General features: G+C 47.4%; 1 protein-coding gene across 1 annotated transcript in view; it reads left to right on the top strand.

The window, feature by feature from the left end:
• Nucleotides 1-21,241, top strand: part of LOC101790071 (uncharacterized) — a 101,240-nt gene extending 79,999 nt beyond the window's left edge. Inside the window, exons 79-92 of the mRNA XM_072040648.1 lie at nucleotides 6,019-6,099; nucleotides 6,502-6,555; nucleotides 6,922-6,975; nucleotides 7,764-7,826; nucleotides 8,265-8,327; nucleotides 9,332-9,448; nucleotides 11,921-11,998; nucleotides 13,131-13,184; nucleotides 13,869-13,917; nucleotides 14,770-14,808; nucleotides 16,762-16,926; nucleotides 18,853-18,924; nucleotides 19,460-19,630; nucleotides 20,960-21,241. Of these exons, the coding sequence (XP_071896749.1) occupies nucleotides 6,019-6,099; nucleotides 6,502-6,555; nucleotides 6,922-6,975; nucleotides 7,764-7,826; nucleotides 8,265-8,327; nucleotides 9,332-9,448; nucleotides 11,921-11,998; nucleotides 13,131-13,184; nucleotides 13,869-13,917; nucleotides 14,770-14,808; nucleotides 16,762-16,926; nucleotides 18,853-18,924; nucleotides 19,460-19,630; nucleotides 20,960-20,973 (1,074 nt within the window). The 3' untranslated portion in view covers nucleotides 20,974-21,241. The remainder of the gene's footprint in view (nucleotides 1-6,018; nucleotides 6,100-6,501; nucleotides 6,556-6,921; nucleotides 6,976-7,763; nucleotides 7,827-8,264; nucleotides 8,328-9,331; nucleotides 9,449-11,920; nucleotides 11,999-13,130; nucleotides 13,185-13,868; nucleotides 13,918-14,769; nucleotides 14,809-16,761; nucleotides 16,927-18,852; nucleotides 18,925-19,459; nucleotides 19,631-20,959) is intronic.
• Nucleotides 21,242-27,813: the final 6,572 nt, after the last annotated feature.

The raw sequence follows: 27,813 nt of genomic DNA, 5'->3' as shown, positions 1-27,813 counted from the left end.
ATTGCCAGACACAAACAGGCAATGTTTCATGTTCAGGTGGTTATGAATTGTGACCATAGGTTGTGTATCATATGAGAAATGTACAAATCCTTGAAAGACTCAACTACAAGTGGCTATTCCCAGTGCTTAGTGGGCACTGCTGCTGACCAGAGGGAAAAGAGTTATGCTGGAGGACCTGGGTAGTACATCCTGATTCCTGGCAAATTGCAACTGGGGAAAAAAAAATAAATATACTGCTACTACTAATAATAAACTAATTTTGGTTTTGCTGCAATGTTTTACAAAAGTGTTTACATGCTTTACAACTTTGCCATTTCACCTGGAGGAAATCCTAAGGTTAAAAAAAGAAAAGGAAAAGGAAAAAGAAAAGGAAAAAGAAAAGGAAAAAGAAAAGGAAAAAGAAAAAGAAAAAGAAAAAGAAAAAGAAAAAGAAAAAGAAAAAGAAAAAGAAAAAGAAAAAGAAAAAGAAAAAGAAAAAGAAAAAGAAAAAGAAAAAGGTCTCCAAAGTTGTTCAAAGTGAAAAAAAAGTCACCACTGATTTGTTTTCATTGGGGAAAAGAAGGAATAGGACAGTAGGAAACACCAAAGGGCAACTAGTCATGGAAATATGAGCATGTTCAGTTGTTTCATTGCAACAAGAAATATTAGTATTTTCTTAACCTATTCCACTATTATGTCTCCTTGTGCATGAGCAGGTGGTTCTCAGCAACAGCCTGTTGCTGTAAAGGCTCCACGGCTGCTCAGCGCTGCCTGATGATTACTGGTCATGGATGTATGGGTATTTAAGAGTCCATAATCCAAACTGGTAATTGCTCTCTGAGGAAAAGGCCCTCATTCAAATAAGAATTTCATCTCCTGCATTGGTAGTACAAGTGGGAGAACAAGGATGGGTTTTGAGCAGCAAAGGAAGCTCAACTGGACTTCAGTAGGAACTGGCCATCCTGACCAGCAGCCATCCAGTGATGGTTGGGAGGTGTGCTGTTTTCTACTGGTACCCACAGGGGTTGTTGCATAATATAATTAACTACCAGAAATCGCTATCTTGACAATCAGTATTTGAGGAAAGCTACGTAATCCTTCTTTAGAAAATATCTGAGGATTTTGCTGGTACAGGGAACACTATGCTGTGCTTGGGGCTAGAATGAGATAACAAAGCTTGGTTTTCGTTTTTCATTAAATTTCTAAAATTGCAACTCTCACATCAAAGCTGGGGCCTTGACAGAGGAGCCTTGATATACAACAGCTTGGATGAAATTCATCTGACCTCCGGTTAGATGTCTGCCATGTTCGCTTTCCACATCTGAGCAGGCTGGACTCAGAGTGCTTTATAGACTGCTGTAGGGTACTCTTGCAGTGTGATTCACATCATCTATTTCAGACACCTGTGATGGGACATGACATCCTGACGTGACTTGTTCTCCACAAAACCAGGCTGGTGGTGTCTCACTTTATCTTCACAATGCTCACAGATACTTTGATTGTTTGCTCCTGAGTTACTCTGGAGTGGGAGGTTAGGCTGCCTCATCGATCATTCCTCAAGTCCTCTTTTCTCCTTCTCTTGAAGACAGATACTACTTGGTCCAGTCTGCCTGTACCCACTCATTCCTATGCAAAACCTCCAAAGTACTGCCTAGCAGTTCTCATTTTCCTTCAGCCCCCCCTAATTCCATCTGTCCTTTCTACAAATTTCCACCAACTCATTGCAAAAAACTTGCTTTCTGTCCTGCTGAATTCCCTCCCAGTTGATATCTGGGAAGACAAAAGTTCCAGCGCCGCCACAAATCACTCTGAATAATTTAACCAGCTTGTACAAAGTCTCATCCATTTACTCTTTTGATTTGATCTGCAGGAGTTCCCAACCAAGTGACAGTGTTCATGTCTTCTCCCTGTAATCATTGCCTGGAGAATTTCAGTGGACCTAGATGAGTTTATAACTGGATCTCAAGGCAAATGAGTGTATTCTTCATATTCAAGACACCTCCTTTTTCCTCTTTTCTAAAAGCACTATGCTCTTTTACATTGATATTCCTGCCATACTTCATCCTTTAATATTAATACTTCAGCCTGTATTACATATATTAAGTTGTAGTCTTGATTATGTATTAAGACTTCCAGCTCCTCTGCTTTATGTCCCAGATGTAATTCATGCATTAAAATACCGGAAGATTAACCCATTATTCTCCTTAAATCTCTGTTTTGAATATCCCTTGCCATTACTCCCTATTTTGGGTTTCCAGGATCTGCAGTTATGAGTGTTTCTGGGTCTTCTCCATCGTGGTGTGCAGTTTTCTTCATTCGGTGTACAAATAGGGTCCCTGAGTTCTTCATGTCCTCTTGTGAGCTGGGCTCTATAGTTGGCCAGCAGCCTGTGGATGCTCACCCTATAACTGAGGAAGCCAGGCCCCATGTGGTAACACCACCCACACAGCCATGTGCGTGTTCCCAGAGAGTCCCTCTGAAACTTGACTGGAGGGTGGGAGACCCACCAGATCCTTGGGTCTTCTGCTTTTGCTCCCACAACCATTTCTGATGTGCTTTATTCCTCAGTGCTCTGCAGGGCCTGAAAATGAAGCGACAACCAAGGCCCCTTCGCCCAGGCTGTGGTAGGTGTGGTAATACAGCACAAATTTGACTTTACCAGATTAATTAAAAGCCCTAGAGCTCTTGATATAGTCACTGAAGAGCTATTCAGGGTACCAATGTGAGGGTCACACCTCACTACACCAGCTGCATGAGGACTTAGGTGAACCCTATGGCAGCACAGCTCTAAGGCCTGCTGAGCAGTGGGGCCACCTCAAGCAAGAGGTGAGGAAAGATTGGGTGTAGACCTCTGTCCTGTGCTGGACAAGAGGTGCCCTGGCCACTTGTAGCATAAAGAGCCATCTTCTGAGTTGTTTTTGGCCCAGGAGGGTGCCCCGAGCATTTCTGATGAGTCCAAGGTGGACAAGGAGAAGCCAGCCAGACCTTCCAGCCACAGGTGGAAATCTCTGCCCAGAAACCTTGGAGGCTTTGTGAGATGCATTACCTCAGAATTAATGCTTGTTACAGCCACGAGGACAAGCTGCTGCTTCCACACCAAGACAGGACAGGTAGTTTTGGGGGGAGAAGGCTCCAGAGTGAAGCAAATAATTGCGGGCAGGATCGTCTAGGCACAGGACGCAGCAGGGAAGGGATAAAAACACAGCTGAAACTCTCAGGTTGAGACTCCCAGCTACTTCAGATGTATCATCCCATCAAATATTGAGCGCCGAAGCCCAGGAGGTGGGAAACCTTTTAGCAGAGGTAGCAGCCTACGCCATGGTTTGGAAATGCATTAGCCCTTTGATGTCTCTTCCCTGCTGCTTCCAACAGATTGCTCCATTCGGGGTGCGACGTGTTTCTGCAGATGGATTTCATGCTTGCCCAGGGTGACCCAGCTAATTCCCCAGCTCCTCATCTGAGTGGAGACAATGAGCCTGGTGACGACACAGGCTCTTCCCTGGCTCCAGCCCAAATCTTCGCAGGAATTTGTGCCTGGAAGCAGAGATCCTCGGCTGCTCAAAGGCATCTTTGCGTCACGGCCAGCGCTCGGGACTTATGACTAAGCCTCTGCGTTGCCGTGCCTTCATGGTACCTGGTGTCTTTGCGGTTAAATGAAGCCTGTTCCAGCAACGCTTTAATAACAGAACCAAACAGCAGAAGCCATTTCCAGTATTCCACCATTAATTGCCTTTAAACTGCCATTTTACTAGCTTTTGTTGCCCAGCCTTTATTTGCCTGGCAATACACAGAGTGTAAATCTGAGGGAACAAATTTCCATTTGGCTTCTTTCCCTTGCCTACTGCCTGAAAATTTTTCCTCTTCTTCTTGTTTTTAAATCCTCTTCCTTCTTGACCCTTTCAGCCATCATTTTCTTTCCCTGGGTGTAGACGGCCTTGAAAAGCATCATCTCTCTGACCCAAACCTCTGAAGGGAGATTAGACCCATTGGCATGCCCAAACCTGACTAAAAAAAAAGCCTTCTGGCATGTATGATGAAGTCTGTTCAGCCTGTCACAGATAGAGCAACTACAATGAGATAAGATTGAGGTCAAAAACATATTCACTAGATAAGTAGGCATGCCTGAGACCAGCAATTTTTCTGCCTACCAGTACGTATCATGAGGTTAGCTCTTCCTGAATCCATCTGAGCTCCTTTCAGGCCCAGAGACATCACAAGAAGCATCCCACAGGTTAAAACTAACAAAAGAAATGAGAGTTGGACATGGGCAGATGTGGGAAACACAAGAAAAGACAGAAAGGTCTCTCTTTGACACAGGAGCCCCTCTGGACAAATAAATCCAGGTGCTGAGAGGACTATTAGAGCTAATTGGGAAATCACTAACTAGTGTCAGGTTCCTTCAGGCTCAGGCAGTGCTCAGGAATAAGCTTTAGCCCATCCTCACAGGCACAGGTGTATAAATCCCTGGCCAGATGGGTCTGTACCTAGTTCAAAGCAATCTGAAAAATGCCAGGCACTTGAAGGTATCCTGGGCTCTTGAGATTTAACCATTGAACCAAAAGGTTTATTGCCCTCCAAATAAGCAATCTGTCCTAGTAAACAGAAATTCCAGTTAGCTGTGTTTTTTATGGCCCATTTATTTCCTCAGCCAGAACTTCATATTGATTGTGTCAATAGATAGTAACTGGTAAATAAAGATCATGCATGAGATGTTCGTGCCTGATCGTGCAGGCAGGGCTTGAGGAGCATGGACTTTACCTCCTCCAGACGTGACCGGCAGAGCCATGGAGGAACACAAATGCTCTCAAATGCTCCTCTTACTCCAAAAGATAAAAGGTGCCCAGGCTTGGGGAGGGGTTTGAGGAAGCACTCCCCAGAGAGGAGATGAATTTTGATATCTAGAGGTGATGGGTCTTGCAGGCTGACCTGCTGGCAAGGGCAGCACCGTCCCACCCACGTATCTCTGGGATGTTTGCTTGTCACCACGATCACTGAGTTGTCCATTAGCCACTGAGAGGATGAGTAATGATGTAGCTGTTTGACATACAGATCTGGTGGCTGTTTTTTTTTCCCTTTTTTTTTTTTTTTAATAAACATGCTTCCTTTCAATAACTTACTGTAAATTAATTCCAAGGAGATAATGTAACCAAGTAGACAATAATAACTTGTTCATCTCCTGATCTGCTTAAGCAGCCAACTCACTCTCCTCCAAGAGAGATGAGCCCTGTGCAATCAAGTGGGGCCAAATCCAATTTCACCTCACACCCAGGTTCTGAAAACTTCAGTCAAAAGCAGCCAGATTAGATAAATGGACTAGCAGAATTGGCAGCCTTGGGAAAAAAAAAAAAAAGAAAAAAAAAAAAAAGGGCATTTTGAGTAACTTTCAGTTTGCTGTTGGAACAGTGAGACCCCAGAGAAAGAGGCCCTAATGCTGGATGATGTTGATATCCCATGCTGAGCTAAGCAGCAAAGTGGTTCAAGGACCTCCAAGGTGTAGTGCTATGGTGGAGCATCTTTGCCCTTCATTGCGCACATGTTTGGGCTGGATGAGGCTCTCTTTTCTGGCTCCAAACTCTCCAGGTGGGAGATCTTCTCCAAACTGCAACTGTGAGCAGCCCCGTGCTCAGAGCTGCTCTCACCAAACAGGGCCGTCATTCACCAAACTGAATTTCACTGCTGAATTTCTGCTCTGCTCCACTGGTTGGGGCTGAAACTGAGCTGCTGACCCAGTGCCCAGGACTGTGGGCATTCCATGAAGGAACTCACACAGCGTGATGCTGCCTGCTTATACCCCTACCTCTATTTTCAACTTCAGCCATCACCACCTCAGTTTTCTTTCTTCACACGTGTGGCTTGCAGGTTTGTGAAAAATGGGTGCTAAACCCCAGCCTTGTGTCTCAGTGCTGGTTTTAGGGTGGTTCCTGATCTCTGACCGTGGCCATGTGCCACCTGGGCTCTTACTATTGAGTTTCTATCCTAAAGACTCTCCTCAGCCACTGCCTTGCTAACACAGAAATTCATTTTGCTCCTCTTTGGCAGGGTGCAGCAGGCCTCGATGGGAGGAACGGAAACAAGGGAGCCAAAGGTGACAGAGGTCTTCAGGGACAGAAGGGGAAAGCAGTGAGTAGCAGGAAAGGATGCGGTTCGTTTGGAAGGCAAAAAGAGGCTCCGTGGCTTTCTCACACCCATATAAGAAAGAAGTTTTCTTCACTGAGGGTGGTGAGGTACTGGAACAGGTTGCCCAGAGAAATTGTGTGTGCCCCATTATTGGAAACGTTCAAAGTCAGATTAGCTATGAGTGACCTGATCTAGTGAAGGGGAGTTGGACTAGGTGATCTTTAAAGGTCCCTACCAACCCAAACTATTCTGCGATTTTATGTTTCCATGAACTGCAAATTTTTTAGGAGCCCCCAGTGGTTAAAAGGACAATATAAATGCAACTGATGTTATCATCAGAGCTGCATTCTTAACCTGTCAGGCTATGTATGATATATTTTTTTGTTTTGTTTTGCTTTCATGTAGGGAGATAAAGGTGATCCTGGGATTGCTGGTGACATCGGGCGGAAAGGAACAAAGGTAGGAGATGGGTGAGACCCTGCTGAAATCTCCGTTCATGGAAATACTCAAAAGCTGTGTGGATATGGTCTTGGCCAACCATCTCTAGGTGATCCTAGAGCAGGGTCCAGCAGAGTGGTTGGACCAGATGGCCTTCAGAAGTCCTTCCAACCTCGACCACTCTGTCATTCTGTGAAATAAACATTGGGACAAGCAGAGAAAAGAACTCAGACTCCAGGCTGGAGTGGGGCTGATGGGGAAGGATGCTGTGGTTAAGGGAAGCTCTTGCAGCACTACACTGGGACTAATCCTGTGCACGTGCAACATTCATCCTGTCTGCCTTCCCCTTGATTTAACATCATTGCCCATGATCTGCTTTCTTTCCAGGGCTTACATGGGCTCCCAGGACGCACTGGCACGCCAGGAGTCAAGGGCACCAAGGTGAGCTCAGCCCAGCTTTCCCTCCTGCTCTGGATGCCCCATTTCCAGGAGTGTTTCCCACTCATCCCCAGGGTAACATCATGCTTGAAGAAGCCACCCTAACTCAGGGAGAAGACCCTCTCTGCAGGCTGCAGCACAGAGAGATGTGGGCACAATCTGGGGATTGTCAGAATTGATCCCCAATTTTGGACAATCTGGGGTTAAAAAAAAAAAAAAAAAAAAAAAGAAAACGGACCCTTCCTCACGAACCCCTGCCCAAATCCTCTCCTGGTCTGTGGCTTAGCAACTGCCTGGGCTCGATTCACAATTACTGCCAGGCACATCGCTCTGATTGTCAGCACTGCTGGTCCTTCCTCTATAAACAGGGATAATGGCCCTTAATGGTCTTTTTATGAAGGGTTTTGAAAAGCTTGATAAGAAGCAAGGGAGCGCTTGATATCTGAGCCAATGGGCTATGTTGTTATTATTGTTGTTATTGTTGTTATTGTTGTCCTTCATTTGCCTTGGCCTATTGGGTAAATTAAGTCCTACTCAGTGAATTGCCCACCTACTTTGATGTGGGTGGGCTTAAAGTCGGGGCAGCCTAAAGTCTATATTGGTCTGAAGTAGGAATTTACATTAGTCTGAAGTAGGAATTTACCCGTATTTAGGCTTTCTGTTACCAGGAATGTCATCATGTCCATGCCCTCCACAGCACCACTTACCCACCTTGCATTTTGAAGCTAGTTTTCCACATATTTTAGACACTGTATGTACTCACAGCTCATTCACTGCTTTTGCATCCACAGGGGGAAATTGGCAGTCCTGGAAAACCAGGAATCCCAGGATCAGATGGGCCATCTGGACCTAAGGTGGATATTTAAATTGCACATCTTCCTTCCAAAAGGAAGTTTCCTAAAAGCTTTGCAGATGATGGGATTTCACCTTGGCAATGTGCTTATTTCCATGGGAAACAAACAGGACTATTCCTAATCTGTTCCTACAAGCCAGCATCTATCTGGTTGGAGATGCTTGGACATCTCAGAGGTGGGAACCTCTTCTCTTGCCTCTGCAAAACAGCCAAATTCATCCACCCAGCCCTGAAGCTCCTCAAGCAATATTGCACATGCCAAGCACTGGGGCTTTTTAATGAGATTTCTTTAAGTCACCTTGAGTACAACACAGCCTGAGAGACCCTGATGGGGTGCACTCAGTAAATAACATTGTAATCTGAAGAAAAACAGGTTTGTTCAACAAATGCAACCATGCTAAATCTGCATTGGCCATGATTTTATCTTGGCTCCCAACAGGGCGAACAGGGAGCATCAGGTGACAACGGTGCCATGGGGATTCCTGGGGAGAAAGGAGAAAAGGTTAGTGCTCGCCACACTGCATCGAGCTGCCATTTTTTAAAGAATAAATCCCACATCCATCAGGTTGAGTTAACAAAATTATACACTTTATGCATCATAGGTACCCTTTCCAGAGGGCAAATGTCAACTGTCTGGAGCACTGAGGTTGGGATTGCAGGTGGAAAGGGCAGGAGAAGGAGGTCTCCTTAAATTCACCCTCTGCTAATGCATGAAACATCAAGGCTTATTGCACTTTCCAGCCCCTTCTTGCATTCAGCTCCACCATTTGGTCCCAAAGTTTTTTGCTTTTATTGATAAGTGTTGTGGTCCCCACCCCTGATGGTCACCTGTGTCAAATACTGTGAGTCCTTCTCTTGCCAAGCAACACCCCTGGCTCAGTGAGTTTCTGAGCTGCAAATGGTTGGAGGCTGGGAGATCAAGATATGGATGAGAAGCAGAAGGAAATGAGAGAGAAAATTTTGTGTCCAGAGGAGCTGGACAGGCTCTTATTTTTGCCTACATCAGAAATCCACCTTTAGCTGGGTCTTGCAAGCATCTTGCAGGCATCTCCTCCCGTTGTGTTTTAACGGGAGACTTTTCTGTTCACCACAGCTCCAGGAGAAAGCTCAATGGTGCAGATAAGTAGGAAACTTACAGGCCACCTCTTGGTGCCTCCCTTTTTCCTCCTCAGCAGTCATTGGCCTTTCTGGGGCTACAGACTAAAAGACTCAGTTTATATGTAAAAGGGCAGTCAGGCTTTAGAAGTTTTGGGGTATCATCCTGGAGATGTCCATGTCACCAAGCAGGGAGGTTCCTCTGGAACAGAAATGGTAGAGAGCAAAACAAAATTAATCTCAACCATCCTACTGATGCTCTTACTATGTGAACAGACAAAGGAGAGTGTCCAGGGTCTCCCTTTATTGCCAATGTTCATGGAAGTATCTGGGAAATACTTGACTGGCCCATCTCTAAAATCACCTGTGCTTGATAAAAGCTCTGAACCGCTCTCTCTTGCTGATTCTCAGGGGGCCAAGGGAGTTCCTGGCTTGGGAGGCTTCAAAGGACAAATGGGGTGGCCTGGAAAGACTGGAGCTGCAGGACCAGATGGACCTCAAGGGCCCCAAGGCAAACCAGGGCCACAGGTGAGCAATAAGTGTCATTATCATGCTGTGAACCCTAAGGAGATCTGGTGTGAGGATGGCTTGAATGATAAACTCTAATATGCTGGCTTCCAGGAGAACTAATTTTATCCTTACCATTGTAGCTATATCATAAATCTATTGATAAAGAAAAATCCTCTCCTCCCGCTCCCGTTCAGCCAGGTCTGGATCTCCCACGTGGGCAAACACCACCATGGTCCCTCTAGAAAACCCTATACCAGAGCTGGTGGGGCTGCCCTAGCAAGGATTCACCCACAGGCACTCTCCTCCAAGAACAGGATGCTCTGGACCTCATGGATTTACCTTCTGGGGGGAGCTCTGGTAGAAGTCCCATCCCCAGCTGCCCTCCAGATCATTGCACCTCACATCCTCGTATGACATAGCACCCCAGAAGTGTCCCCCCTGTGCCACCATGCGTACATACATGCCCCCCTCTCACCCAGATTTCGGAGGGGTCTTGGTCAACTTACTTCATCTTGCGATGCCTTTATCACCAGAGATATTTTCTTTCCTTTCCTCTCTCCTTTTCCTATCTGCAGCATAAGTGGTGACCTCTGAATGAAGAAAGGAAGGCTGATAATTTCACGTTAGCGGGGCATCGAGTGCACCCCTCCTGTTGCTAATTATCTAGGGAGCAGGATGCCAAAGTTTCGGAAGGAGCTGGTGGCTTTCAAACCCCATTTGTGGCCTACGCTTAATAGGTGTCTTTGCATGCAAGACATGCTGGGCACCTTTTGAAATGTAACAAAAAGACTTGGAAATGAGACATGCTAATACTGTTTATAAGCAGGAACATGCTGCCCCCAGATTCTATGGTAATGAAGAGTGTCTTGCTGCTGCCAACACAATGCAGAGGGACGACACTAGAGATTAATGTTAATCACCCACCCTTAGACAGCATCCATTAAGTAACGAAGAACTTTTCGACTGAAAGAGTACTGGAAATGAAAATACTCTTCTCAGTTGAGCATGAACATGAAAGAGCTGAGAACAAAAGAAAAGCTGAAGTTGGGCAACTACCTGAAAGACCAACTGCATCCCACCAGACATCTCAGGGACAGCCCTGTTTTAACTCCTGCAAGGCTGGCAGATATTTGGCAGACATTAATTGATCGATATATCCTTATAAAAATAAGCTTAAGGACTTAATGCACATGTGTGTGTGTATTTATATGTAGATATCGTGTGTATGCACATCCATGCGTTGTCTGTAAAACACTCGAGTTTGCTGCCAGATGGGAACTAGATTGTGCTGCTGTTTGGAAATGAGGAAAGGAGGCAGAAACCCTGGCAGGGTTTTCCTCTGTTATGCCCTGATGAATTTTTTCAGCCAAATAAAGCATCTCTGATGGTCAGTGAGTGGCCTTTGCCAAGAGCACATTTAAAGGATGTAGAATGTAGCTGCTGTGTAGCTGCATCTGACTTTACAGGTCTGTGCTGGTAAAGATACAGCAGTGGGAATTGCTCTTGCTGTCAAGGATGGAATTTGGGACAGTTCAGACCCAGTTTGGTGTGAACTTTCAAATAAATCTGAACCTCATTAGATCAGCTCTCCTGGGCCCGACCAAAGGTCTCCCTTCCCTAGAAAGCCTTGCAGGGCTTCAGAGTCAGGTGGTGTAAAGGCATTTATATAGGTTTTGTTGATTATTAACCTAATTTTCACCCTACACAGAGAAAGAGCCATGCATTTGGGGAAAGTCTGTACCCACAGGGTGGGCAAGGTGTAAGACCCCCTCTCTGAAACACTAAAACAGGGACTAAAACAGCCTCAGACCATAGCCGCAGCATTCTTCTTCTTTTACTTGCTCCCCAGGCTCTACCTGTCAATGAAAAATGCATCAAAATAATCATACAAGGGTGGAAGTAGCCAAAAGTACAAGCTCCCCTCATGTATGTTTAAAAGGCAGGAAGTTTTTATGTTAGCACTCACAAGTGGTGAATGCTCAGAGAGCCATGTGAGAGATAATAAATGGCTTTTGTCTGGACACTGATTAAAGAGGGACTGTGAGATGCCGCTTCCTACACCCACACTGCTACTTGTCTTTTCCCTAAATTAAAAGAGAAAGTCCCTGGGTTTGAACCGCAGCGAGGCCACCCCCGTTTCTGATGTGGGAGGGCGTTATCTCAGACTGCAAGCCCTTCTCCTCCCGCTGAGGCTCCCTTTCTTAAATTAGTGCCGAGACAGAGAGCTGGAGAGAGAAAACTGCCTTCTGCCCCACAGCACCCGTGCTTTCTGCAGGATGGGACCATTGGAAGCTCCTTGTGGTTGCCCATATGGGCTCTGACCACTTATATTTGTTCCATTTGGAGAGCATCTGAGATCCAGAGAGCTCTGAGTACATTCTCCTACCCATGCCCAAGTTGGGTTTTAGGGGGAAAACCCCAAGCTGTGGAGCATGGGATCTCCAGAGGTTGCTCAGGCATCACTAACTGAGCTCTCCTCATCCTCTCCAGGGCCCACGAGGAAGAAGAGGGAGACCTCCACTCTGCCTCAGAGGGCCCCCGGGCATGGACGGGCAAAAAGGAGCAGCGGTCAGTATGGGGGTGATCCTGCTGTCCTGCTGAGACCCCACTACCACCCTGCAGCAGGGCTCTGCATTAGGGCTGGGTGAACCCTGGCTGCCCTAGGTGGGGTTTCTTGGCCCTCCAAATTTTGCAACAGCAAGAGCACAGAAAGCTTCTCTGGGAAAACTTTGGGCCAGCACATCCTCAGCTGTGCTTGGTAGACCAGGAGACCAATTGGTAGACCAGTACTCAGTGCAGTACTTCAGTACAGAGGGGTAATGCTCAGCCTTCCATTGCTCATCAGAGAATATAATCAAGAGCTTAATTTCATGATACTGACCTGAAACCCATGTCCCAGATCAGTCCCTACATGCTTCGGGCCCTACCAACACCAACTCACAAGATTTTTGCATCAGGAGGTGGCATTGCTTTTCCTCCATGTGTCAGTGGAGGGTATTGTGATTTCTCCCCAAACTCCAGCACCTGTAAGCAAGTAGGGAATGAAAAAAATGACCATCAATGTTTTAATTTAGGTCACTTTTCCCATGTTCCTTTTCCTTTGATATTTTTAAGTATACGTAATCAACAAATCCAGTTCTCACCAGCTATGAGCAGAAAAAATTTTCTTTTCAGAAAGCCCTGTTGGCAAAACCCAGCATCTCCCCAGTGCTGGGATTGCAAACCTTGCTTCCATCTTCTGCGTGGTCTGGTCGGGGTTCCCAGAGGTTCCCTGGAGGCCAGATCCTCTCCACATCTCCACCTCAGCCTTTGTGGTCCCTTACATATTCCAAAGAAACCTGCCTTAAACCGTAGCTGGTAACATCCTTAAAGCCCTGCTGCCTTGTTATAAGTTAGAGGAGTCACACAGCTCTTCAAACTCAGTGGGAAAGCAAAAAAAAACAACCCCAAAAAAACTGTGAGCCTGCACCCAGCCCTCTGAGACACACTTTTGTTCTTGTTTCCCCGCACACGGATGAGACCGTTCCTTCCAGCTTAGCCAGCTACCCACCGATATCCCTTAAATTTATGGGAAAACATGTGAGCATTTTTCTCCATCTCCATTTCTAGAGCATCCTCTCCTCACTAAGGTGCACTTATTCTTGGAGCATTTAATGGTCAATCTACTGAGCTTTTGTAATGACTTAAGTGTTTTTAACAGGGTGAAAATGGGCCGGCTGGCCAGAAAGGAGAAAAGGGAGATCCTGGTCTTTCTGTGAGTACTTTAGTCCAAGATGACATCCTATTACACAGCCCTGAATAGAGAAAATAGGACAAACTGCCCCTAAGAGGTGTAGAGAAGGAGGGAAATGGTGAGAAAAATTCATGCAGAGAATATCCAGGAAATGAGAGTGTTGGCCATTACCCAGAGACTTCAGATAGGCACGAGCTGGGGCAAAAGCAATGCTGGGCAGTCCAATGCCAAGTCCAAGCAATGACCAGGAGTTTGGGGCACAAAATTTGTCACCCCTACAAGGTGGAGAGCCCATCTCTGTTGGTCAAGCCTGCAGTGTGATTTCAGCAGATCTGTGATGCAGATGGGCTGACAAAGCTTCTCAAAGGACATCTGAGGGACCTTGACTCCAGGGACAGTGCCAAAAGGGTGCTGGTACTCACTGGAAAGCCAGCCTGGGCTTGAGGTGCCCCACAGTCCTCATGGCTGGAGATGTCTGTTCCTCTGGACAAGAAAGAAACCATCGCTAGGGGAATCATTTTCCTGATAAGCCAAAAAAATGAACCAAGGTCCCTATGACACCAACATCTTGGCCAAACCGAAGTGGAGGTGGCCAGAGACCACCTCTGGTGGGGCAAGGGGAGTCTGGCTGGGATGTAAAGCAGAGGGAGATGGAGCCTGGGTAGAAAATCTCCTCTAACCTCTGCTTTTCCCCCTGGGGCACAGGAGGAAGAGGTGAAGGAGGTGGTCAGGAGCGAGATGAGAGGCAGATGCGGTAAGTCGGCTGGCGAGCCGCGCTCGGGGCCACGGCTCTGACATCTGCCGGCGGCTAAATTGGAGCAATTTGAGCACCAGCACATGCTCGCCCGGCAGAGCAAATATCACCCCATTAGCAGCCAGTGGAGACGTGTCACCTCGCCAAGCTCGGAGACGAGCACGGGTTTCTGGGCCCTGGGGTCTCTGTCGTGGCCCTGACCTCCTGCTCAAACTCTTAATATTTTTTTCCTTCAAACCCTCTGTCTTCCCATTTTTTCCCCGGTGGTTTTGTCAGTAAAGGTTTCCTCACCGGTCACCGTTTCCCTGCTGATCGGTGAAAGACACTGGGTCACGAGGGGAAGTTTGGAGCCGCATTTTGCCAAATAACAACCTTTTAATTCCCGTCTACTTCGTGGTGCTTCTTGACACACAGACCTCTCTTCTGCAGCAGTGAATAGCTGCCAAGCAGGGCCATGGCAATAACAAAAAAAAATGTGGAAAAAACACATTTGGAGTTGGTTTTACCCCATAATCCCCACATCAAAAGGGTTTTAGGGTTTTGTGGTCTTGCTTTTCTTGCTTAGCTTCCTAAGCACCACTCATGTCCCTCTCCCTGGAGCCTTCCTGTGGCCAAAGAAGGTTTGGGTTTGCCCCCTTGCACTTGCCAAGATGATTAAGCCAAACAAGTGCTTGTTTCTGTCTAGAGATATTAGGAGGTGTTTGAACGCTTTTCAGGGGTAAAAAAAATGGAAAATAATCCATGAAAGCATGTGCTACCTGTAAAAATAATTATTTTATTGGAAGAAAAAACTGCATTTCCATAGGGAAGGAATAAATAGAGAATAAACTTTGCCCTATCTTGTGTTTACAGATTGTGGAGGTGAGTTGGGAAGGACGCTTGTGGAAAGGGGTAAGGCTACTAATACAGAAATGCATGTGAATATATAATATATATATAATACATATATTTCTAATATAGAAATATATATTTTTAATATAGAAATGCATGTGAATGTGCACTGGAGTAAATAGGGTGTTCTCCCTACCCCAAACAGTCTGAAACTGTGAGTGAAAAGATATTCATAGATATTCAAGATATTCATGACCCTGGATCACTGAATGCTTTTAGACCCTGGCTCCTAGAGGGACTTTTTTTGAGGGAAAGATGAAAAAAACAAGGTTAAGAGGGACACCAAGAAGTCTCCTGTTTCCACTCTGCACTGCAAGACAGAATCAAAGCTATTCTTGACAAATATTTCCAACACCCAGATGTAAAAGCTACAGCCACAGGAACTCCCCTCCATACCCACGAAACAGATCCTGTTATTCCACCATCCCAAACCCTTAACACAATAAGCTTTGGTGCCTGTATTTTGTGTGTCTATGTGCCATTTAAGCTCCCACTTTAGGGACCTAATGGTTATGGTCCATGAAATATGGAGGGCAAATCTGCTGGTACGGAGGTAGACCCATTTGGTCAAGGATTCAACCTCTCTTTTTTTTTTAGCCTTCGTAGCACATTGTTTTATAGTATACAAAAGCAGAGCATTTCACAAAGCTGAGACTTTCTAAAGAGAGAAATAGGTCAAGAAGCAAATAGCTGGGATACTTGGCAGCATCCTTGCTCTGGACATGAGGAGCCAGTACAATCACAGACACACAGCGTAGCTGGGAACTCCCTTGGCATGGGACATTCCTAATTACACCAGACACAATATAGCTTTTTCTGGGCTCTGTTTCCCCTCCTGCTCTGTATTTAGAAAACAAATCTGTCAGGGTAGAGAGCATCTCTCCCTGGTGTCTTTCCATGGCCCCGTACCTGGGATCCTGCCCTTGCACCTGCCTCCACTTTCTCCTGCAATGCTCATAAATCACAACAAATGAATCCTGCACAGTGAATGTTCTTGGACACAGAAGAATTCATGCTCCTATAAAAGACAGCCCTTGCTGACGTGTTTTGCATTCATGACTCAGGTTCTACCCAAGGGATTTGCCTGTTATCCAGCTGGTCAGTCCTTCAGCCAGGAGCATTTGGTCCTCTCTCCATTACTCCTGTTCAGAGCATCATTTAGACATAGCTCTACATTTACAAAGGAAAGCAAAGCTGCATCAAAACCACAGTGGACATACCACAGAATATTAACCTGGGATGGGTTTGATCTGCTGGCCCAAATCTCTTCAAAACGTGTTTCTGGGTTTGCACAGAAAAGCTCCACCAGATTTGCCATCCTGTAACCTCAAACACTGTACATACATACAGCCAAAACTCCTAAAATATCATACATAAAGCCAAAACTCATAAAATATCTGCCTCACTAATGTGCCTGCCAGCCCAGTCCTGGTCAAAATCCCACCTGTCCCACATTTATCCTTTTTTTTTTTTCCTTAGTTGGCCTCATCTGAGAAGACCGCAATGCCCAACATTTTAGTGGATCCACCCCATAGAGATGCTACAGGTCCCACAGAATTTAATTATACAGGGGGCTTTGATCACAGCTCCATCCCAAGCGTCACTGCAAATGTGTCCATGCAGTGCCTGTGGTGATCCCAAGGAGTCCCACCACACTGGTTGGGAACTGCTTCCTTTAAAACCAGCTTTTAGTCTGGATAAATTTAGTATATCCCCCTGCCTTTGTTGAAAAGACAATAGACAGCATGATCTGCCCCTAAGTACTTGACTTTCTCAAGAGTATGTGTGATTTGGGTATGGTTTCCTACCTTGGTCCATGGTCTGGAGGTTATGGCCAACAGAACATGGCATTGTGTTGAAAACTACAACTATTTTTCCAAGCACGGGGGGGCTTAGCTGTAAAAACCATCATGCCAGATTTCATCCTCACTGACCCAGCAATTAAATCCACAGGCCTGGAGGCAGCTGAAATCAGCAGGCAGCTCCCAGGGTATTCTGAGGAACAGGAACACCCCGGAAGGGATGGTGAAAGCCAGGAAGAAATGCTCAACAAAACCCAGAGCATGACCACGTTAGCAACATTGTCGGAGCCCTTCATGGACCCTTCACTTATTGCAGGTAAGTGCAGCTGCCTGGATGCACGCTGTCGGTCTTCTCTACCACAGAAATAATGCTTTCACCTCTCTTAGAGCACACCATGGACCCTGTGCTAAATCTCTATCATGGACAGTGGGCAGAAAGGAGGCAGGAAAGGGATTTCCAGCAAGGGCTCCTACACAAAATCCCACGTGCTGGACAGGGCTGAGTTGTGGTTCAAAGCCAAGATGATCCAATGCTCCTACAAAGGGCAGCAGATGAGGGAAAAGTGGCCCCAGTGATGACTGCCACTTTTGAAAGGACATTCCTAAATTCTGGAAGGAGGCAGCCAATGTTTTCGGGCTGATTTTGTCCCACTCACGTCCTTGCAACTTCTAGTAAAGCTTCCTACCAGCCAGAAATTACATCTCTGAGACCAAACACTTCAGCTATTATGGACTATTTCTGTCCAGGGCCTCATGAACCATTTAATGGGTAAAACTTCTGATTACAGCTAATGGGAAAACAACCAGCTCGATTTGTCTCTCTTTGTGTTGCCCAAGAGAGGGGGGGAGACAGAACAGCCAAGGACCTGCTTTGCAGATGCACATACATGACCTGCCCATACATAAACACCAGTAGGTCTATGACATCTCCTCATCTACCTGTGCACCAGCCTAGTGGGATTGGCCACATTTTTAGGAATTATCAGTCTCCCCAATAGGATCTGAAGCAGTGCTGGGCAGCTGAGATGCAGCTACTATTTGGGGAGGATGAACAAGCTGATGGGGTTGTTCCCCAGGAGGCTCCAGGACCACATTGGGATTCACTGGGATGGTATCCTGGTGGAGAAGCTCAGGAGATGAGTCAGATGGACACGGGGAAATCCATTAGCGCTTGGCTGAGAATGGCCAGCTCTTCAGGAAGAGGATAGGACGGGGCAGTTTTAGCTGCATTTCCAATCACCCAACCTTTCTTCTGACCGTGAACCATGGAGTGAGTCCCTGGGGGACTTCTTGGTCCAGCCAGCTCACCAGCTGGCCAGCCAATACATCAGCAGGCCGATCAGCTCTGCTACTTTGGAAAATGTTAAAAAACAAATAAAATAAAAATCCCATTGCACTTTTTTAACATGCAAGACCCCCGATATTATAGAATTTCAAACCTCAAAACAAGTGGTAGCCTGTAGAGGCCAGTGGCTGCAGTTTAGATATGTTCACTTTTATTACACTATAGCACTTTCCCTGAGCTTTGGGATGCGTTTTAAGTCAAACCCATTGACAATGACCCCAACTTTTCGCCCATATAATCTGCTCAGGACCAAACAAACCCTCCCGAATCCAGCTAAGCCTGAAGCCAGCCTCCAACCATCCCTCAAACTCTCACCTAGCCTCTGCATGGCACTGCGAAGACGTCATCCATCTGGGTTTAAACTCACTTTATACCGAGGCAGCATTCGGGATCTGGGCGGTTTCAGATCGATGGAGCGTACCACGCGTTATCGAATCACAGCTGCCGCCGTCGCCAGCCGACAATCCCATTAAAGCCCGGGTCTGAGGCAGGAGGGCTCATAAATCGCTCGGCTAAGTGATGAGTGCGGATAGGCGCTCGAAATGTTAACAGGATTCTGCAGTCGGAGGGTTATTACCGCCAGATTACAATCGCTCCTGGCTTTTCAAAGCTCCCAGATTTACAAAACTCCGGCCTGACATTTATCTCCCGCAAACAACCTCAAATACTTCCATTTTCTCTGACTAACACCCAACCTTTTTGACTGAGTTGTTTAACACCATTAAGAATTTTATTGCCGCCGGTTCCTCCCCCCGCCTCGCCAATCGCTTCGTGACATTTATTAAGAGAACTTGTTAGCCGTTGGAAAGCCATGCAAGGCTCCGGTGATCAATATTTAAATTATGGCTAATTTGTTTGCGTGCCCTCATTATGTGTAATTTCCATTTGCTTCCCCAGCAGCTTCCAGCGTGCGGCAGATAACGGGGCCCTCTCTGCACAAGCGCCGAGAAGCCCACAGTCAATTACCAGGTGAAATACGCTGAATTAAGTGACATTTAGGGAAGTCAGCTCCCTAAATGCTTTCTGGCCTTGAGATCAAGGGGATGTGGGGCTGAAAGTGTTACACGTTCCAGCACACAGCGGCTCCAATCTCAGATTTGAGCTCGCCTTAAGGCAGCTGCATTTGTCCCCACCCCAAAAAAACACGGTGAGATTCCCTTGTGCAATGTCCCCTAACACAACCATCACTACAAAGACCCCCACCCCAAGAAACGGGGGTTCATTGCCCCCATGCAAAGCTCAGAGACCTCCTTGATGGGCAGCCAGTGCTGTGGAGCAACAGGGAGCTTTGTGCCCATCCCACTATTGGAAACCCACTGCCAAATGCCCACCGCTGGTCCTTGCTGCCCCCTTTCCTCCTCCAGCCCCATTTTTTGGGGTGAGAACCCAACCAAAGGGCATGGGCAGCTCTTGCACCAGCCCCATACATTTGCCCAAGGTGGAACCAGGGTGGCTTTTGCCCACCCGGGTCCCTTACCTGAGTGGTGTTGGGGTCTCCCTGCAGCCCCCTGCCTGCAGCCGATGGACGAGGGCTCCTGCCGGCACTACGCCCTGCGCTGGTATTTCCACCCCGCGACGAATTCCTGCCGACCCTTCATCTTCGGGGGATGCCGAGGGAATGGAAACCGCTTCGAAAGCAAGTGGGAGTGCGAGCAGCACTGCAAAACCTCAGCAGGTGAGGCAGCCCCTGGCTCTCCTATCCTCCTCTTCCTCAGGAGGAAGCAGGAAAACCCATCTGTGATCCATCCAGGTGCCTCTCTGGCCTCTCCAGCCACCAAGGACTTGGGGCTGAGTTTGAAGCTGGAGGAGCTGCCTTGGTCTAGCCCAGCTTGTGAGCAGTCCCGAACATCCCTGCGTGTGTTTCATGTCTCACCAAGGGTTCAATGGGCAAAACTCACTCCTGGAAGACCAGTTGGGCTGCTGTTATGTGATGTAGGCTTTGGAGGGTTGGTTTTCCTGGTTCTTCCTACTCTCCAGGCACATGGCAGCGTGCCACAGGGGAAATGGGCTCCTGCTGGCCCTGGCAGTAATGCAAACACCACTACTGCCGAGCAGGGCATGAGCTGAAACACTTTCCTAGAAAGACATCCCTCTGTCAGCCTTTTCTCTGCGTGGAAGAAACCCCTCTGGGCAGCAGGAGAAATGCATTAGCTCTCCACAATAAATTAAAAAAAATACTGGTGAGGTTTACCTGCTCTGTCTTCAAAGGCATTTTATGAAGACAAGGAAATTAAAGGTGGGGATATACAAGCTCAGGTCCCTTTTGGAGTTTTTAGGTGGCCCGTATTTGGTTGATTTTTAGACTGGCATCTGCTATACTTAAAAGCAAGACCATTGCACAGGGTGTTATCATCCGGTTGAAACCTCCTGATAAGAAAGGGGTTTTGCACAGCCTGAGCTTCCCACTCTCTTTGCCCCTCGCACAAGTGTTGGCATAGCTCCGCGGGGAGCCCATCCTTTCTTGACCACAAGGACAGCCAAGGTAGACCAGTTGGCCCATTTCACCCAGTCACCACCCACGTTTGGTGGCCTGCCCCTTGCTATTTCCTACACGAGGGGCAGTCACTCTCAGGGCTCTAAATCCAGTCCCAGCAGCACTGGGTAAGAAGTAAACCTCTTTCTGGACAATGTGGAGGGTCCAGGCTATGAGTGTTAGGCCACAGGGTGGGCTTCCCAAAGCAGCTGCAGGTATCTCCAGAGCCACACCTGCACTCCCTCTGTGGGGACAAGCAGCTGCTGTGGAGTGGGATTCATCCAAAATTAGCCCAGGCCCCTGTGTCCTCCACATGCCCACTTCTTGCTGGCCCTAAAGAGTGTCCAGAGCTGGCCCCTATCGGGATAGTTGCTTTATGAGTACCTGACATGTCATGATATGACCAGCAGAGACAATCCCATGGCGTTAGGGCCTCCTGAGCCAGTCCAGACGTGGGAGGCCCAGGACGAAGCCCAAGTTACAGCCAACCTCCAACATCCCCTTTGTTTCCTCTTTCCTTTCAAAAACCAGACCGAGGGAGGTGATCGGCTGCAATCCACGCCTAAATCAAAGGGAAACAGAGCTGTGAGAAGTGCCTCCAGAACATCTTGGAGACTGGACAAGTAAGACAACCCATTTAGCATGAAGAAGCAACAGAGGTTGGGAAAAAAAAAAATCAAAAACTAATTATGAGCAGGAAACAAAGCGATATGAGGAGAGCAAAGCACCTGATTGCTCCGGAAAGCTTTGTCTGGAGGCTCATGACTGCACCGCTCTACTCAGAAAACTGCCGTGCAAAACCAGACAACGCCCACCCCCGAGTTTATTTTTGTAAAATAAAAGTGTGTTAATGCTGCTGTGTATCATCCGAGCTGATAATTCACGCGGAACCAGTAACCCTTTAAGAAAGGTTGATGGGAAGCTGGGGGTTTCCACTGCCCCGTGTCGTGGGCAGGCTGAGCCCCATGCTGGTGGCAGAAAATATTTTAGCTTAGCCCTGACCTCCTCAGGGCCTTTAGTGAGTCCCAAATTGTATGACAAGAAAAATAATATTTTTTAAAAAATGAAATTTAAAACAGGCCTGGCTTCTACCTGCAAAATGCCAGCCCCAAGACTTCAAGGTGTGTGGAGGTCCATCAGGTGGGAGGGTAAAGCTCAGGGGTTGGTGGCCACGTGGATCCAGCTGAGATCAAAAACATCTCCAAGTGCACTCATGGGACAGCACGCCAGCCCCTGGAAGGGTCACAGCAGCTCAAACAACACAAATTTTCCTGCCAGGTCCTCAAATATTCAGAATTTGCCAGGAAAACAGCGGAAGTGAAAGGTTCTGCCTTCCTCACAGGTGAGAAAATTGCTGCCGTGTTGCAACCAGGCAGGAAATGTGGGGTCTGAATGCGATGCTTCTCATTGCATCGTGTCTGCAGGGGTTGTGCTGGGAATTGCCTTTTTTTCCCCCAAATGGCCTTGGTGGGACCGTTGTGGTTAGATGAGGGTTTGTGGTGGAGCAGGGCTGGAGGCGATGGCTAGGAAATTATCGGTGGGTTTTATTAAAAGTTTGGATGCTCATTTTGGGAAGACTGAGATCAGGTTTTCCTGGCTGAGCAGGGTTGGCTCATTGCTACCCTGTACAGGCAGTATGGTGTACAGGCAGAAGTACAGGCAGGAGCAGGATTCATTCCCTCTAAATGAAAAGATAAAAATTTAAATTAAAAAAAAAAAAAAAAGGATATTGGTAAATGTTGGAAATGATACAGGTGCCATTTTCAGCCTCTCCTCTCAAAAGGATGTTTTGCATCAAAATGTATTTTGGCAGGCAAAAACACGCAGGTGCTGCATCACAGCAAAAAAAAAAAATACTCCCTGAGAAAAGAAAAAGTATTCCTGGCTGAGCAAAACACTGGCTGCAGGCTCACCCCACCCAAAAAATAATGATAATATTTTTTAAAAGGCCTTTTTGTGCTTCCAGGTAAGGCCATGGCATCGAGAAACAAGAATTTCTCATCGAGAATGAGCCCTAACAGAGTGCATGACCCCAGGTTCATCCATGACCCTGGTATAAAAATCTCTATTTAGGAGGGACATTGCCAAGGGGGATCAAGTTGTTGGGCTCTCACACTTTTCAGAGCTCTAAAAGAGCTGGGGGAAAGAGATTCAGCCATAGGAAGGGCTGGGGATGCATCCCCAGAAAGGTTCACCCACATCAACCCAAGCTGGGACATCTCTGGTTGCAACCTCCCCGTGCCCCCAATGAGCCTTCCTGATGCAAATCAGTCTGTGGCTGGACTGGTGCAAAAATATCCATATGGGAACGTGGGGACCCACTGTAAACACAGTTAAAATGAACATTTTAACAGGTTCTCATTCCTGCCTCTTCCTACTGAGCCCACACGTGATTGCACCATCTCTGGTGATATGGGATGTGTCCTCATCCTAGCCTCCTTTGGGTCCCTTCCTCCTTTGGGTCCCTGCCTCCTTTGGGTCCCTGCCTCCTTTTGGTCACCAAATCCTCCCAAGACATCTCCTCTGCCCCCTGCCCTATCTCTGCCCTCCCAATGTGGGGTTTCCACCAGGAGCTTCTCTCCAGTTCAGGGTGCCCTCTGAGGGACTACCACCACCAGACAGCTCACTAATATCTCCAGGTGGCACTTATTTCCCAAAAACAAGAGCAGGAGGCCTTCCTCCATCCCATGGCTGCTCCCTCAGAGACCCCAGCCCCACATTTCCTCATCCACCTCCAGCTCTCAATTTTACCAGGGCTTTAGAGATGAGGATGGTGCATTTCTGCGGGCCAGGGAGGCACCTGGCAGGCATGTTAAGTTGACATAAAGTCTGAAGAGACAACAAGCTATAGGAATTGCCTGAAGATAATTTTTATGGCTGTGAATCAGCAGCACGGTGAGGTTTGGAGGCAGCTAGAGGTGAGCAAATGGACCTGGAAGCATGGCCCATGGGCCTGGGACCCACCTGAAAACATGAGGAATTTTTCTTCTGGCCTCATTATTCCCAGGACACTGAAGGAATGGGCCAGCACACTCAATTTTCCTTTTAAGCCCACTGCCATCTCTTTAAATAGGGCTTCACTTCCCCACGTGTGGAATTCCTTGGCAGCTTTGGGCTCCAAGCTTGGCCCAAAGGAGTGTCCCAAAGCCAAATTTGGGGAGCAGATTTGGCCACCTGGTTTCGTGGTTAAGCCGTAGCTGAAGGAGAGGGGCAGAGCCTCTGTGGTGTGATTTGGCTCAGGACCCTTCACCATAAACCATGCCCACAAGGGCAGCCAAATCAGCAGCTCACGGGGGAGCTGGGGGATTTAATTCAGGGTTGCAAAGCACTTGGAAGACTTCTCAAGTGGGAAGCAGCACTGCAGGCGAGCGTATAGGATCAAGCTGTTCAGTCCTCTGCTGGGTGTATAAAACGCAGCTTGAATTTCCCATCAGAGCTCTGGGAGCTTGGGCATAATGGGAAATTGATAACTCGATTTTTTTTTAATACGTCTAACCTTAAACGTTCGTTATTGATTTGCCATCTGAACCGCTTTGGCAGGGCCAAAATATTACCGGAACGCATCCTCGGTGTTTCCTTGGAAATGTCACGTCACTCTAATTGAGTTTCTTGAAATGATTTGATTGCAGGGTAGGGGAGACTTTTAGGGCCGAGCGGTTTGCTGGGAGCCGGCTGCTTTCCAGGTGCAGGGAGCTGGGGCTGCTCCAAGCGGGGCGAAGCCAGAAGATTCCTGAACATCACAGGTTGGAGAAAAGCCATTAAAAAAAAAATAATAAAAAAAAAAAAAGCGAGGAGCGTGGCTACAAGCCCCAGGCATAGGAAGAGAGGCACAGGCTGGGGCTCTAACGCACGTAAAACCAGCTTCAAAAATCCTTAGTTTTGCAAAGAGGAGGGGGACTTCAGGGCATGGGTGACCCCAAAACCCCGTTCGCATGGATGCTATGGAGCTGAGCACATGGGACTGTGTATATGGCTGTGTACCTATAGCTGAAGCATGCTCAGCCCCTTATATTTGGGATTTCAGTGCTGCCTTGCACATCTGGCCAGCGGAGCCTTGCGAGGAGGTGAGGGAAGGAGAAACTTGCCCAAGCGCGGCATCCGATGTCAGCGGGTAGTTCCTAGGCAACCCTGACAAAAGAAAATGGATGGCGAGAGATGAAGAGGCTGGGCCGGAGTAATTGAGTAATTCGATAACGATCCGGCCCCTGAAATGGCCGCGAGCCCCGAGCATCATCCAGCCTCCTCTGGCTGCGCCGGCAGATTGGAGCGGACAGGCTGATGGGGAGGGAGCTGACAGAAGTCCTCGTCTTCGCTCCTGCCAGAGTCAAAAGCAACAGAAAAGTTCATCGCCGTGTCACCCATCTGAATTGCATCCGGCTAGGTAAATTAATTACCTGGTATTTTTAGAGCAGGAGTAATTTAGGTGCTGGAGATGCTGCGGAGGCAAACGGACGTGGAGCTGATGCAGGGCTGGACCCGAGCTCTGGCAGGACACATCTTGCAAAAGCACCCAGATTGGCTCATTTTGGGAGCAAGAGCAATTACTGCATTGTTATTTTGGTCTACAGAATCACTGCTGGTAAAAATGAGGATGCTGCTGGTGAGCACCATCCCCTGCCCATGGCAAGGGTGGGATTGCAGCCTGATGGCTGTGGCATCCTGGCGAAGGAGGGGAAATGGTAAAGAAGCCCCCAAATCCTTTGGTGTTGGGCAGGCAGCTCTGCCTGCTGAGATGGGGTGAGCAAGAGCAAAGACTGGGATGGTTTCACCCCCCAGCATCATTGCTGGGTGGGTTAGGAGCAAAACCAAGGAGAAATTCTCCCCATCCAGGATCCTGCAAGAGCTATGTCGGTCTGTCCTGCCCTGTTTCACCCCAAAACAACCCAGGAAATCCCTTCTGATCTGTAAGGTTTGGGTCACCCATCTCCTGCCTGGGGCATCCCCTACCCAGCTCCCTGAGCCCCACCACCAAGTCCCCTGAGATGTGTCCCACCCTGCCCCTAAAGCCACCCCAAGCACCTCCACGTGGCTCATGAAGCCAAGGGGCCACCCCTTGGCCATGATCCTTGCAGCAAATAAATGCTGGAGGAGCAATATAACCCAGCCATGGAGAAGCAACCGTCATATTTCTTGCATTTTTCTTGATTTTGGGTGTTTCTTTCCAACGGGAGGCGTGGTGGCCATGTAGCTGCAGGCACACACCCTGCACATGGTGCAAGTCCCTCCTTGGAGAAGGGGTAGGAGGTGTGATAGGGATAGCAAACAAAAACGTTGCTACAAACACATGGGGAAGAAAAATTAGAGGATTTAAGAGATTTTTTCCTTCTCCAATGCTATATTTTGTCCCTCCTTTAGAGGGAAAGCATCAAGAAAAAAGCTTTATTTCATGCCCAAAGAGCTGACAGAGGTGAAGTCTGGCAGTTTTTGAGAAGGTGGCTTGGTCGGTGACAATTTGACCCCTGCAAAATGAACAACCTCCTCATTCCCTATCCCCTCCTGTCTCTCTACCAAGGTCCCAGCCCAAAGCCACGAGGCTTTCCAAGCCACCAGCACCTTCTCTACAGCCCCTTTGCAGATAAATGCAAGGACTTGCTGCTGCTGAGCTGCTAGCAGAAGTGAAACCACCCCTAAAATTTTGTCGTGGGGCAGAGAAACCCACATAAAAAATGAGTTTTGGGGGAGAGGAAGAGCTGTTTGCTACAGGGTTATGGTGAGATGGAGAATGGGCAGTCCTGAATTTCCAGCACAGCCCTAAAAATGCACATTGTGTATTAAAAGTTATTAAAGATGGGTCAAAACAACCCAGAAAAATCCCTTTTTGCCCATCTACGGACCTGCAGTGCCTCCATGTCCAAATTTTCTCTGCAGCCGTGGTGATGGAGATACTAAAAAGGACCACACGTGGCATTGCCTTCTCCTCCCTGAGCCTGCCAAAAGTTTCGTGTTGGTATTTGGGGCGTGCTTTTAGCTTTCAAGGCTTCTGGTCTGCCACGACCACGAGATGCTGGGTCTTATTTTTCCCAGTAGTGGAACGGTTGTGGTGATGAAATTTTAATAAGATCTTCTTCAGCTGCCCACATTTAGGCTTAAATGATGATTCAGAGAAGGAAATTGAGCTCGGCAACTGCAAGAGAGGCTGCGGAGAGGTGGGAAGGTGTCCTGCTCCTGGAGAGACAGACGCACAAGGGGTACCAGTGAGGATGCTCGTGACAAAGCCTGCATTTTTTACAAGTTTGGTAATTTGGGGAGAAACTTTGGGGAGTTTGGGTCATACTCCCCTCTGTCTCAAATGAGCTCCCGAGAGTGTCTTTTCTCCAGGGTCAAGGGTTATTTTTATGCCGTGATATTTTTAATTTTTACAGCAAAATCTATGCTTTGAGCTCTGCAAAAAAGCAAAGAGCAAAGCAGGGATCAGCAAGCTGTGGTAGCCAGCCGGGGACAGCTAAAACAGGGTTTAAAGCAGACCGATAGAGATGTACCAGACAGTTTGACTTCTTTCATCTTTTTTGTTTTTCTTTAGTGCTGTTTTCTCTTTCCTATTTTCCCCTAATAAAATCACCGTGAAGACTCCATGTCTGGCATGCAGATTTGCCTCCTGCAGGACACTGTCCTGCACCGACCCTACCGAAGAGCGAAGCATTTTATGGGTAAATAGCTACAGAAATACACCCCATCATCTGCTGATGGCACAGGAGATGGAGATAGGTTTCCTTTCCTGGCTCCAGTGGTGATCTGCAGGATGATGGGAAATGCATTTGCCCTCATGCTCCAGCTTCCTTCTTGGAAAAGAAAAAGAAAGAAAAAGTAAAAAGAAAAAAGAAAAAAAGAAAAAAAAGGAAAAAGGAAAAAGGAAAAGGAAAAGGAAAAGGAAAAGGAAAAGGAAAAGGAAAAGGAAAAGGAAAAGGAAAAGGAAAAGGAAAAGGAAAAGGAAAAGAAAAAGAAAAAGAAAAAGAAAAAGAAAAAGAAAAGAAAAAGAAAAAGAAAAAGAAAAAGAAAAAGAAAAAGAAAAAGAAAAAGAAAAAGAAAAAGAAAAAGAAAAAGAAAAAGAAAAAGAAAAAGAAAAGAAAAAGAAAAAAGGGAAAGAAAAAAAGGGAAAGGGAAGGAAGGGAAGGGGAAGAAGGGGAAGGGAAAGAGGGGAAGGGAGGGAAGAGGGAAGGGAAGGGAAGGGAAAGGGAAGGGAAGGGAAGGAAGGGAAGGGAAGGGAAGGGAAGGGAAGGGAAGGGAAGGGAAGGGAAGGGAAGGGAAGGGAAGGGAAGGGAAGGGAAGGGAAGGGAAGGGAAGGGAAGGGAAGGGAAGGGAAGGGAAGGGAAGGGAAGGGAAGGGAAGGGAAGGGAAGGGAAGGGAAGGGAAGGGAAGGGAAGGGAAGGGAAGGGAAGGGAAGGGAA

The sequence above is a fragment of the Anas platyrhynchos genome, chromosome 1 (genome assembly GCF_047663525.1).
Source record: "Anas platyrhynchos isolate ZD024472 breed Pekin duck chromosome 1, IASCAAS_PekinDuck_T2T, whole genome shotgun sequence".
Taxonomy (NCBI): domain Eukaryota; kingdom Metazoa; phylum Chordata; class Aves; order Anseriformes; family Anatidae; genus Anas; species Anas platyrhynchos.
This window is presented reverse-complemented; position numbering and strand designations above follow the sequence as displayed.